General features: G+C 50.7%; 1 protein-coding gene across 1 annotated transcript in view; it reads right to left on the bottom strand.

Moving 5' to 3' along the window:
* The window catches only part of SART1 (spliceosome associated factor 1, recruiter of U4/U6.U5 tri-snRNP), a 244,084-nt gene that overhangs the window by 224,934 nt on the left and 5,727 nt on the right, over window positions 1–13,423 (bottom strand). Inside the window, exon 2 of the mRNA XM_030219089.1 lies at window positions 8,551–8,605. Within this exon, the coding sequence (XP_030074949.1) occupies window positions 8,551–8,605 (55 nt within the window). The remainder of the gene's footprint in view (window positions 1–8,550; window positions 8,606–13,423) is intronic.

Below are 13,423 nucleotides of genomic sequence, written 5' to 3'. Positions count from 1 at the left end.
TAGCCACCGAGCGATCGTAGCCTTAGAAGCCATCTGTCCCTTTTTGTGTCCCGCAAACAACACAAAGAGATGATCTGATTTCCGGAAGCCATTAGTCACCTCTAAATATGCGATAAGAGCCCTTTTGACATCCAAACACCGCAACTGATGAAACTCCTCCGGGTAATCTTCCCGCTTGAAGGTTGGCAAATATACTTCCTGATTTAGGTGAAAACGCGAAATCACCTTTGGCAGAAAAGAAGGAACAGTACGAACCGAGACCCCCGCCTCTGAGAAACGGAGAAAGAGGTCCCTGCACGACAGGGCCTGCAACTCGGAGACCCATCTTGCCGAAGCCATGGCCACCAAAAACACCGTCTTCAACGTGAGATCCTTAAAAGACGTCTTACTCAAGGGCTCAAATGGGGCCCGCTGGAACGCCCTCAGTACAATGTTCAAATTCCATCCCGGAACTACCAGAAGCCGAGGAGATCTAACATGACTAACGCCCCGGAGAAAACGAACCACATCCGGATGAGCAGCCAAAGAGCGACCACCCCAGTGACCTCGGAAACAGGCCAACGCTGCCACCTGTACCTTGAGAGAGCTTAAAGACAGGGCCTTATCAAGCCCCTCCTGCAGAAAGGCCAAAATAGACCCGAGAGGGGACGATTCCAGCGAGACGCCTGCCGACGAACACCAAGAGACAAAGGTTCTCCAGACTCTAGCGTACGCCGCAGAAGTAGACCTCTTACGCGCCTGCAGCATCGTTCCAATCACCGGTTCAGGATAGCCCTTGCGCCTGAGCCGTGACAGCTTAAAAGCCAAGCAGTAAGCGCAAATGGAAGAGGATCCTGCATGCTCACTGGTCCCTGCACCAGAAGATCGGGAATATCCGACAGACGCAACGGTTCATCTATCATCAGACGCACTAAGTCCGCATACTAAGGGCGTCTGGGCCAATCCGGAGCTACCAGAATCACTACTCCCGGATGATGCGCGATCCTGCCGACCACCCGACCGACCATGGGCCAAGGAGGAAATACGTACAGCAGGTCCTGCGGCCCCCTTTCCAACAACGCGTCTATTCCTTCGGACCCGAATTCCCTGCCTCTGCTGAAGAATCGAAGCACTTTGGCATTGGACGACCGGGCCATCAGGTCCACTACCGGCATCCCCCAGCGATCTGTAATCTGGGTGAACGCCACTTAAGAGAGCTCCTACTCTCCCGCATCCAGCCGATTCCGGCTGAGGAAGTCCGCCTGCACATTCAGGACTCCCGCGATGTGCGCCATTGACAATAGTAAGAGCCGCGTTTCCGCCCAGCGGCAGAGAGCCAGAGCCTCCGTAGACAACTGAGCGCTCCGAGTGCCCCCCTGGCGATTGACGAAAGCCACCGCTGTCGCATTGTCGCAAAGAATTCGCACCGAGTGGTTCAGCACCAAACCCTCGAATGCTTGAAGCGCCAGCCGAATAGCCCGCAACTCCAGAAGATTGATAGGCGGGCCTTCGACGAGCTCCACACCCCCTGCGCTGAATGACCTAGGCAATGAGCCCCCCCCAACCGGAGAGGCTGGCATCTATCGTGACCACCCTCCATTCTGGAGAGGCGAGGGGCATGCCGCGCCTCAGGGGATCCGGCTGGAGCCACCACAGAATGGCAAAACGCGCTCGAGCCTGCCATGGAATCCGAACCGCATAATCCTCCGATAAAGGGGACCAATGACTGAGCAGACCACTGCAACGGCCGCATGCGACTCCTGGCCCAAGGAACCACGTCCAGCGTCGCGGCCATCGATCCCAGGACTTGAACATAGTCCCATGCCTTCGGAGCGGCTACCTGCAGAAGAGAAGAAATCTGCCTCACGAGCTTCAACCTGCGAGGTTCTGGAAGGAACACTCTGCCCTGAGCGTATCGAACAGCACTCCCAGATATTCCAATGTCTGGGTTGGGACGAAATGACATTTGTGCATGTTGATCACCCAACCCAGCGAACGTAGAAGATCCATTACCGACTGCGTCGCCCAGGCACATTCCTCCTGAGACGGCGCCCGAATGAGCCAGTCGTCGAGATACGGATGAACCTGTACTCCTTTGGCCCGCAAGAAGGCTGCCACCACCATCATTACCTTGGAGAAGGTGCGGGGTGCCGTGGCCAGACCGAGAGGCATGGCTCTGAATTGAAAATGCTGTCCCATTACCGCAAAGCGAAGGAAACGCTGATGAGGCGGCCAAATGGGAATGTGCAAGTATGCCTCTTTCAGATCGAGCGCTGTGAGAAACTCTCCCGGTTGCACGACCGCCACGACCGAGCGCAACGTTTCCATCCTGAAGTGCCTTACTTTGAGTGCTCTGTTGACCGCTTTGAGATCTAGAACGGGCCGACATTTTCCGTACTTCTTTGGCACAACGAAGTAAATAGAGTAGCGACCCTGGCCGACTTCGGCCGAAGGCACCGGCACGACTGCCCCTAGGCGCAATAATTCCGCCAGAGTCTCCTGCACCGCTGCTCTCTTTAGTGGAGACTTGCAAGGAGACTCTAGGAAACTGTCCGAAAGAGGACTGGCGAACTCCAACTTGTATCCGTCCCGAAAAATATCCAGTACCCATTCGTCTGTGGTAACCCCGGCCCACGCCTTCCCAAACTGAGACAGCCGTCCCCCTATGGCCGGAAAGGAATGGACCAGGGCCCCATCATTGGGCACCTCTGCCACCCTGCTGGGGGCGAGAGGCCGAGGCAGGCTGGCGACGGTCCTGTCAAAAGGACTGCTGTCTCTGCTGAAACCGAGGCTCAGAAAATCCCCCGGATTTGCCAGGCCTATAACGTTTGGCCTCCTTGAAGCGGGGTCTGAAGCTTTTCGCCTGAGACTTACTTTTGTCCTCTGGCAAGTGCCCTTTGGAATCACCTAATTCGTTCACAATCTGAGCCAGTTCTTCTCCGAAGAGGAGGCGTCCCTTAAAAAGCAGCCTCGCCAAACGGGATTTAGAGGCCACATCTGCGGCCCAGTGCTTCAGCCAAATCCATTGACGGGCCAAAACGGCCAACGAAACTTCCTTAGCTGAAGCCCTGAGAATGTCATATAGGACATCCACCAGATATGACAATCCCGACTCCAACGCCAGGAGGGATTCGATGAGGTCGTCAGCAGACGTTGCCTTCTGCACCCAGGAGAAGCAAGCCCGTGCCGCATAAGACCCGCAAATGGAAGCCTGCAATGACAAAGCCGCCTTCACGGAGGCCTCAAGTCTCCGGTCCTGAGGGTCTCAGAGGGCGGTGCCTCCCTCTACCGGCAAGGTAGTCTTCTTTGTCACCGCTGTAATTAAGGAATCCACTGCTGGCAAACGCAAAGAATCTAAGTCCTCCCGTTTCAAAGGACATAGTTTGGCCATAGCCCGTGCCACTCTCAGACTGGCCTCCGGCGAATCCCATTGGGCCTTAATGAGCATGTGCATGGCCTCATGAATGTGAAAGCTCTAGAAATGTTAAGTAGTAGTAGTAGTAGAGAGAGACCTGGTACCCGACATAATAGAGGGCGCAGATGACTGCGACGCGGGTTCGGGAGCAGAAATGTTTAGTATCTCCATAGCCTTCACAATCAAGGACGGAAGTTCCTCCTTACGGGACAGCCTGGCCGCGGTAAGGTCATCCCCTTCCCTCGCCGGCAGCTCTCCGTCCTCTATGGACTCCAGAAGGGAATCTACTGACAACGGCGCTTCATCAGAGTCCGACTGACCCGATCCCTCAGCTGCCAGACTAAAACACTCCAATCGGGCCCTTTTATGGCCTCTATGTGAGAAATCAGGCAAAGAGTCACGCTGCCCCTGATCCACAAGGGCCTCCATAGAATCCCACCCCTCCCCCCGCCGCTTTCATTAAGAAGGCTTTGTGCACAAGCAGCACAAACTCTGGGGAAAACGCCACCGTCTGCGCTGTCCCCGAGGGGGAAAAATCCAAAGAACCGTGATCCGGCACAGATTCAGCTGAGAGCTGCGTTCCCGCCGCCGTGCTTGCTTGCGGCTGAGGGGGGAGGAGAGAATGGCGGCGGCTGATCCACGCACCGCAGCTACCAACAGCTTTCCCGCCAAGCGGGAATCGGTCGACTCAGCCGCTCCCCCCCCCCCCCCCCGCACGCTCCAACTGATCTGACCGGGCTTGCCCAAGGCTCCGGTACAGCTCTCGCACACCCCGGACGCCGTCTTTCGGGCCCCGCAACGCGAGCACCGTTTAACAGTTTCAGAGGCCGACATCGCGCCAAAACCAGACTCCCCAGTAGTTCCGACAAGTAACTCAGAGTCTGCAGAAGAAAAACGCTGCCTTACCACCAATTTGGATTGCTCCGTTAGTGAAATCGCCTATGTTGACTCTACTTTTTTTTTTTTTTTAAAGAGAGGCAGGAGAAAATCACAGGCAGGCCGATTCCTTCAGGCTTTCAGGTTGACGGGGGAGACAGGCAGGGACCTGGCACCACCAGGTGTTGCCCAAATGTGCCAGAAAGCACCTCAACCCAAATTAGGCTCAACAACCCCCAAGGGAACGGGTTAGGAGCCAATTCACTGCAAATCAATGCAGAGCTGCACAGTATGTCTCTTCCCTGCTAGATAGAGAGAATATTGAAGTTGGGATGGCTGCACATGCCCTCTTGTGGCAAACTTCGGTGTTCTCTCTATCTAACCTGCTAGTGGAGGGACATAACCCACAAGTCTCTGGATTGATCTGGGGACGCTATGGAAGCAATGTTAGCTCCTTCACCTGCAACCACCTCAAAGGCTCACACAACGCCCACTAGTGTCAAGAAACACCTCTTTAATCACAATCCCACAAGTTTGTCTAATCAAAATGGCCACTCCTCCCATCTTTTTTGGCCCTGTTCCCTGATGTATCAACCCGCGTTCCCAATTCACTTATGTCATCCCTAATTTCTCAGAGGGCAGATTGTATATCCTGCCGGACCCCTGTCAAATCAGCCTTCAGTTCTTTAAACCAAGCCACCATCTCCATTTTTACGCTTTCACCAGGCTCCAAGCCGTCTGCACATGCTCCTCTCCAGCCACCGCCGGGCTCACCGCCATCTTTACTCCACCACACTGTCCCAGCTGGTTCCACCAGGGTTTTTTTGCCATGTTCCGAAGAAAACCGGAACCGATCCCAAACCTTTTTCGGCGGCATTCCCCAGCCCGCTGCAACAGTCCGGTCTTTTCTGCGCTCTTCTGTTATGAGTGTGACCTTGCTCCCTGTAGCAAGCCACCCTCATGCATTTACCACATACAGTACTGCGCTACTCCAGAGCCACAGCTCCTCAAAATTATTACGCTGCTCCCTGCAGTATCATCAGCTGATCTCCCCGCCGGGACTATATTTCTCCTCTTCCCTCTGCCCTGCTGTTCCGATCAGGCCGTCTCCTCAGTCTTGCCTATAATCATCAGCACCGCCAGGCCCACTCCTCTCCAGGTGTCTCACCTCACGCTGCTGCCCTCAGAGATTTCGCCTGCCACTCCCCACAATCATGTCCGGGTCCAGTTGTCTCCGCAGACCTTGCCCTCTCTGCACTTCGGAGCTCCGCTCCAGCCTCACAAGGGACGCTTCGCTATTCAGCTGCTTTGGCGGCACCGCGCCTCCAGACTGCCCGGCTGAAAAATTACCGCCTCGTGAAGCAACAGAATTGGTCGCCCTCTCCTCCGAACCCATCCAATTTCTGCCGCCGCTCTCCCACCTCTGACAATCCAGGCAGATCGCTCAGCTTCTCAGCACTCCATCTCGGTGGGTAACCCCTCCAATCTGCAACTTTGTAGGCGCCAGGTCCGGGAGGGTCTCGGGACGCGACCTCTCACTCCGATGCCATCTTGGATTCTCAACTTTTGGAGTTTTATTAGTCCTCCAACTCATGCTTCCTATCAGAAAGGACTTCTCTGAATTCACATTTCATTATGGCTGGAAGTATACAACAATGTCAGCCTACAAAAAGCTAACATTCACACTTAATTGGAGTGAAATATCCCCAAAATCTAATGCTCTTCACTCTACCACGACTTATATAACAAGGGGCAAAACAGACATAACAGAGTTTTGTTCCTGTTCCAATTCAATTCACATTTATTTCTCTACTCTGGGATAAAACAACAAAGATGAGACTGCATAGCTCCTGAACAAAAAACAAGAAAACTAATCACTGTGGTTTGATACTAACACTATGAACGCCTAAAGATTATGCAGAAAATTTGAAAGGAAATCGTGCAAACACAAAACTGAGGAAAACAAAACCGAATGGAGGAAAAAATTCACAAAATGCAAATCGGCTATAAAATCTGCCAAATTCAAATATTATGAAAAATTAATTTGTAAGGTCAAACTCTAACTAGACTTTATAATTTAGTTAATCTACTTGTTACCAAAGACCTCCAGCTATTAAGTGAATCTGTTCCATCTGCCCTTGATGAACCTGGGGTGGGTATAAGCGAGAACCCCCCCCCCCCCCCCCCCCCCCCCCCCCCCCCACCCCCCCACATCTCCAATAGGGTCTGTGAGCTGTCCTGTTGCACAGAAACTGCAACAGGAAAGAAATGAGAATGTTCAAATATGGCCGCCATTCCCAAAGACATCAGGACCACATGCCTTGATGCCTCTGTGCAGGAAACCTGAAGGCGGCTGCAGGACCCCCCCCCCCCCCCCCCCCCCCCCGGGACCATTTTTCCAACTTGGAAATGCTGTCGCAAGAGGGCAGACAAAGTCAGCAGCTGTACTCAGCTGCTGGCTCTTACAGAGAGCAGTGGAAAAGATTTATAAGCACTGGTTTATGGCATACAAGCAACCACAATTTGTTTCCATGAGAAGATCTGGGGACTATATGAATTGTGGAATAAAAAGGGAAAGGCGATAAAAAACCATAGAAGGTAAGGTGTAGGAGTAAGGGGGATGGGTTAAAAATAGGTGAAAATTAATCCTCATATATAAGTTGTAAGGATAAAAGAACCCAAAAACTTTCCAAAATTAGTACAAGGGAGAGAGAAAAGAATGGATTATTGTTGACTTTACTACTACTTAACATTTCTAGAGCGCTACTAGGGTTACGCTGTACAGTTTAACAAAGAAGGACAGTCCCTGCTCGAAGGAGCTTACAATCTAAAGGATGAAATGTCAAGTTGGAGCAGTCAAGATTTCCTGAATAGAGGTGTAGTGGTTAGGTGCCGAAGGCGACATTGAAGAGGTGGGCTTTGAGCAAGGATTTGAAGATGGGCAGGGAGGGGGCCTGGCGTATGGGATCAGGGAGTTTATTCCAAGCATGGGGTGAGGCAAGACTTTAAAACACATAATTGCACAATTGTACATTAATACATTAGTTTAGTTTTCAGAGGTCTATATAAAGGCAGGGTTTATAATAAAATAACTTTTTAGATTGTAATGAGTTGTTCTAATAAAATGTTAATGATTAAAAACTATGAATTGAGTCCACCCCAACTTTTTTCTCTATTGATGACTCTAGCTCATTGAGTGATTTTGCAGCACATAAACGTACTGCAGAACAGTGGTTGAAAACACTGCCCTACACACCTTTTACTGTTTTGGCTGTTTTTCTCAGGCCTAGATGCACAAAACTGTAATGACCCTTTAACGGCCGCTGAACGATGAAATTTCCCACCGTCTCATGCATTAAGGGCCCTTTTCTGAAGCCGATAGCAGACAACGAAAACGGGATGCAAACGAGTCACTTCCAATTGAATATGAACAAATCGCAATGCACCAACCATACCGACGCTTACAACGATTCATTTACCGCAAAAGATTTAACGAGGAGTTGAAACTGTCGTTCAGGCCACAGCTGTCAGACAAATCCATCGTAACACGTCAATGCACACAAAAATGGCACAAAAATACACCCCAAAACAATTTAATCACCTAGGAACACTTATGGACCAAAAATTGTGGGAACCACATGTTACATGCCACACACCTTGGACAATAATAAAATGCAGCATAAAGGAACAATAACATGGCAGCACCATCGAAGCACGAAAATGTGAAATGAAACAACAGGAGCATGGCTGCAAACTTATCATCTGTTTACTACCCATAAAAAAGCAGAGTGCCTGAAACCACACGATACACAGCGAAAGCAAAAAAAAAAAAATGTGGAAAACAACGCAATTTACTATAAATCAAAATTTTAACTTTGTAAACGTCTTTCTATTGCCAGCACAGAGAACAACACACAACAATCAAGTCGCAGCGCTCGGTAGTTGTGATTTTAAAAAGTTGCGACTCGACTATTATACGCCGTGGACGCACGCCTATGACGTTACATACACGTAGGTTAGCCACGTTGATCCGGGCGTATGCATTTCCGAACGGATTTCCGAAATTTTCATGCATCCGACTTCTGAGTACCGTTCCGAAATTTTCTACGGTGCATTTTTCCTGCATTGCTCGTACTTTCGAAATCGTTAAGCAGTTTTACGTTTCCAGATTTTTTACGAAGGGTTAATGCATCTGGGCCTCAGTGCTTTACTGAAACCGTTAATTGGTCATTAACTCTACAGTGCAACATCTCTCTTTAAGCCTTTTGTTTCACACTTACTTAGTTTCCTCAATGCTGAGAGAAGCATCACCAGAGGCAGACTTTGGCCCAGGAACTGTTAGAAGAAAATAAGATTTAAAAACAAATTGTTACTAAGAACTACCACACACAAAATTAATCCACACATTGCCAGCCCCATACATGTCCATATATTTTTAAAAGGCTTCATGTTAGCATATCCATTCCTAAAATACTACCAGAATTTGACACATCCCAACCTGGATGTGTCTATTCCAAATTTTACGTAAAAATTTGCCATATTTTTTTTCTTTTCTGCAGTAGTTGCCACTGAATTAAGCCAAGTATTTCAATATTCTTCGCAAATTCTCCAAGATCCTTTTCTTGAGTGATAAACTTCTAATGTGAAAAGCCCAGCACTGGATGTACAGGATTAGTTTGCCCTATTGTTTCATCTGCCCTACTGATGACCAGATTTCCCCATCTCTCATAAAATCTTCCAAATCCATTTAGGATTTCATTAATTTGAAAAATTGTGTCATCTAAACATCCTGTCACCTCATTCATTGCTTCCTTTTTCAGATCATATGTAAACAGTAGTCCCAACACAGGTCCATGGGATCCTCCACAACTGGTAAAACTGGCCATTTATACCTGCTTTCAGTTTCCTATCTTCTAAGCAGTTAAACACACTACTGGACATAGCCTTCTACTGCATGACCTTTTTAGTTCCCTACTAGTAAAAGAGGCCCGTTTCCAACAGAAAGGAAATGGGCCCTAGCAAGGTTCCTGGGCCCCCTCCCCTCCTCCTCACCCCCTCCTCTAGGACCCCCCCCCCCACCCTCTCTTGTCTGAGGACCCCCACCCCCCTCTCATCTCAGGACCCCCCCCCCCCCCCCCGCTGATTTCTGCCGCCCAGCGCCTCCCTCCCTCTGTGGCCTCCGAGTGCAAGGAGGACGTGTGCGAGTGCCCCAGCCCTTCGTACGTGGCAGCTGCTGTTTAAAGTTTTACCTCCTGCTCGGCCGGCAACACTCAAGTCCACCAAGTACAGACGCCGTTTCAGATACGCTGTGGTTGGCTGTTCCTGTGGTCCCGCCCTTCCGCAAACAGGAAATGACGGGACCAGAGGAACAGCCAACCACAGCGTGTCTGAAGCAGTGTCTGTACTTGGTGGACTTGAGTGTTGCCGGCCAAGCAGGAGGTAAAACTTTTTAAACAACAGCTGCCATGTACAAAGGGCTGGGGCACTCGCACACGTCCTCCTTGCACTCGGAGGCCAGAGAGACAGAGAGAGGTGGTGACATACGGGGGGGGGGGGGGGGGGGGGGGGGCAGACTGCTGAACTGGGAGGAGGGGATGGAGACGGTGGTGCGAACTCGTAGCGCCCGATGGCGGTAAGTTTCTGTGAGAGATTGACAGAAGCGTCCTCGAGATCAACGTTTCAGCCCTCTCTCAGTTTTTTGGTTGGGTGCTTCCCGCCTCCCTGCTTCGAGTAGTAACATCTCCTGACATCAGGCAAGCAGGCTTCTACTGCGGGAGAGTGACGTCAGGAGATGGTTACGAATGCAGTGAGAGACACTGGAACATTGCAGGAGCAAAATATTAGATATTAACTAACTTGGCCCCAGTCACCACCTCCCCCCCAAGCAGCACTGCTGTGCCTTGTGGCCTCACCCCTGCTTCCACACCAATAACATCACCTGGGGCCAGGACTCATTAGGAGGTATGTCAAAAGCAACCATGGGATGCAAGTGGATTGGGGACAGCTCTTTGTGAATGGACAATAAATGAAAGGGAAAGAATTGATGAGAACTGGGTTGCTTTTTGCTGTTTTGAGTTTGTCTTTAAGGAAAGGTGGTTATTAGGGAAAGTAAAATGTGTCAACTGGGAGGCTGTGGAAAGGGATTCTAGTTCTCAGATCCTGATAGCCTGAAAACAATACAACACACAATTTAAAGGAGGTTTAAATTTGTAGATGCCATTGGCAAGAGTGGAATTTCAGTACCTATTCTATTCTTTATTGATTTCATATAATACATCAAAGCAGTTCACATAAAAAAAAGTTGGAAATACTAGAAAAAGAGATGAGAAAAGAAAAGGTTACATTCAGAAGAAGTTGGCCAGGTAAAGGAAAGAGAGGAGAGGCACTACACAGATACCAGCACTGCTAGACCAGTTAGCTGTCATAAAAAGCTCACTGGACTTGATGTTGCTGACCATTGACGTTCTGCAGGAGGAGATTGGTAATTTACAGCAAGAGCTCAGACTTAAAATTGAAAGTATTAAGCAAGTATATGAGAAGTCTGTTTTTGATAAACAAATTGGACGAACACAATTCCAGAATTGACCAGTATCGGAGTCAACAAAGAGAGGTAAAAATATCTAAGTACAAGCGCGATGAATATGATTACACTAAGGGTTTTGTGTATGGGTGGATGGACAAAAGGAGCAGGGCACGTAGAGGTTGGGGGACTGGTAGAAGGTAAAATTATGTATCATACCTGATAATTTTCTTTCCATTAATCATAGCTGATCAATCCATAGACTGGTGGGTTGTGTCCATCTACCAGCAGGTGGAGATAGAGAGCAATCCTTTTGCCTCCCTATATGTGGTCATGTGCTGCCAGAAACTCCTCAGTATGTCGATAACCAAGCTCCATCCGCAGGACTCAGCACTTAGAGAATTACACCCACAAAGGGACACTCTGCCCAGCTCACCACCGCCGAAACGGGGGAGGGGAATTAACTCAGCTCATCCCCACACAAGTGGGGGAGGGGAATCCGTCCAGCTCATCCCCGCAGAGCAGGGGAGGGACACCACCCCGCCGATGCGGGGGGATCTGGCTTATCCTGCAACCGCAACCGCGGGAGGAGCTGACTGACCCTAACACCACCGAAGCGGGAGGGGTACAAAGCTGCCCTACAGCCGCACGAAGCGGGAGGGAGCGCCGGCAGAATTTATGTCTCAATCCAGCCCCGTAAAACGGAGGGGAGAGGAATGCACCAGCTCACTGTAACACAAACTCGTCTCAACTCTTGAAGAATCCAATTGAAAAAACTTGAACACGAAGTCCTCCTGAACAGGAACTGAAGACTAAACTTGAACCTGAAATGCAACCAGAATATAAACAGTACAGATATCTGGGAGGGGCTATGGATTGATCAGCTATGATTAATGGAAAGAAAATTATCAGGTATGATACATAATTTTACCTTCCATATCATCATGCTGATCAATCCATAGACTGGTGGGATGTACCGAAGCAGTACTCACCCAGGGCGGGACATTGAAATCCCTGACCGCAACACTGAAGCTCCAAGCCCAAGCAGCCACAGTCAAGCGGTAATGTCTGGAGAAGGTATGGGCCGATGCCCAAGTTGCCACCTTGCATATCTCTTCCAAGGAGACGGACCCGGCCTCTGCCATCGAGGCCGCCTGAGCTCTAGTGGAGTGAGCCTTCAGCTGGATAGGCGGCACCTTCCCCGCGGCCACATAAGCCGCTGCAATGGCTTCCTTGACCCATCTTGCCACTGTAGGCTTAGCAGCCTGCAGACCCTTACTAGGACCTGCAAACAGGACAAACAGATGATCCGACTTCCGGAAATCATTGGTCACTTCCAAGTATCTGATGATGACTTGTCTCACATCCAGATATTTGAGAGCAGAGTATTCCTCTGGGTAGTCCTCCCTACGAAAGGAGGGGAGACAGAGCTGCTGATTCACATGGAAACGAGAAACAATCTTGGGCAGGAAGGAAGGCACTGTGCGAATAGTCACTCCTGCCTCAGTGAACTGCAGAAAAGGCTCTCGACATGAGAGTGCCTGGAGCTCGGAAACTCTTCTGGCTGAAGTGATAGCCACCAAAAAGACTGCTTTCAACGTCAGGTCTTTCAGAGATGCCCTCGACAAGGGTTCAAAAGGCGGCTTCTGCAAGGCTCTTAGCACCAGGTTGAGATTCCACGCAGGCACCACTGAGTGCAGAGGAGGGCGCAGGTGATTAACTCCCTTGAGAAAACGCACCACATCTGGCTGCGAAGCCAGGGAAGCACCCTTCAGGCGGCCCCTGAAGCAAGCCAGAGCCGCTACCTGGACTTTAAGGGAACTGAGCGACAGGCCTTTCTCCAGACCTTCTTGCAGGAACGCCAACACTGAAGAAATTGGAGCAGTGAAGGGAGAAAGTGAGCCTGCTTCACACCACGCTGCAAAGGTACGCCAAACCCTGGCGTAAGCAGAAGTAGAGCGCTTCCTCGCTCTCAGCATAGTGGCGATGACCTTGTCTAAGAAGCCCTTCTTCCTCAGACGCTGCCGCTCAATAGCCAGGCCGTAAGACCAAAGGGGGAGGGATCCTCCATCACCACGGGACCCTGATGCAACAGGCCCTGCTCCACTGGCAGCCGCAGAGGGTCGTCCACTGAGAGCCTGATCAAGTCCGCATACCAGGGACGTCTGGGCCAGTCCGGACCCACCAGGATTATCCGGCCCGGATGCTTTGCCACCCGGTCTAGTACCCTGCCCAACATGGGCCAGGGCGGGAACACATAGAGAAGCTCCTGTGTCGGCCACTGTTGGAGAAGAGCATCTATTCCCAGAGATCGAGGGTCCCGTCCTCTGCTGAAAAAGCGCGGCACTTGGCAATTGGCCGATGACACCATCAGATCTAGGCTCGGCTGGCCCCAGCGCTTCGTGATGTCCAAGAACGCTCGAGTCGATAACTGCCACTCTCCGGGATCCAAGGTATGGCGACTGAGAAAGTCCGCCTTGACATTCATGACTCCGGCAATGTGGGCCGCCGACAGCTGTTCCAGGTTCGCTTCCGCCCACTGGCATAGATTCATGGCCTCCTTGGCTAGAGGGGCGCTCTTGGTACCTCCCTGGCGGTTGACATAGGCCACAGCCGTGGCATTGTCCGACAGG

This window comes from Microcaecilia unicolor, chromosome 11 (genome assembly GCF_901765095.1).
Source record: "Microcaecilia unicolor chromosome 11, aMicUni1.1, whole genome shotgun sequence".
Classification (NCBI taxonomy): Eukaryota; Metazoa; Chordata; class Amphibia; order Gymnophiona; family Siphonopidae; genus Microcaecilia; species Microcaecilia unicolor.
Note: the sequence above shows the minus strand (reverse complement) of the source record. Positions and strands in the feature narration are given on the sequence as shown.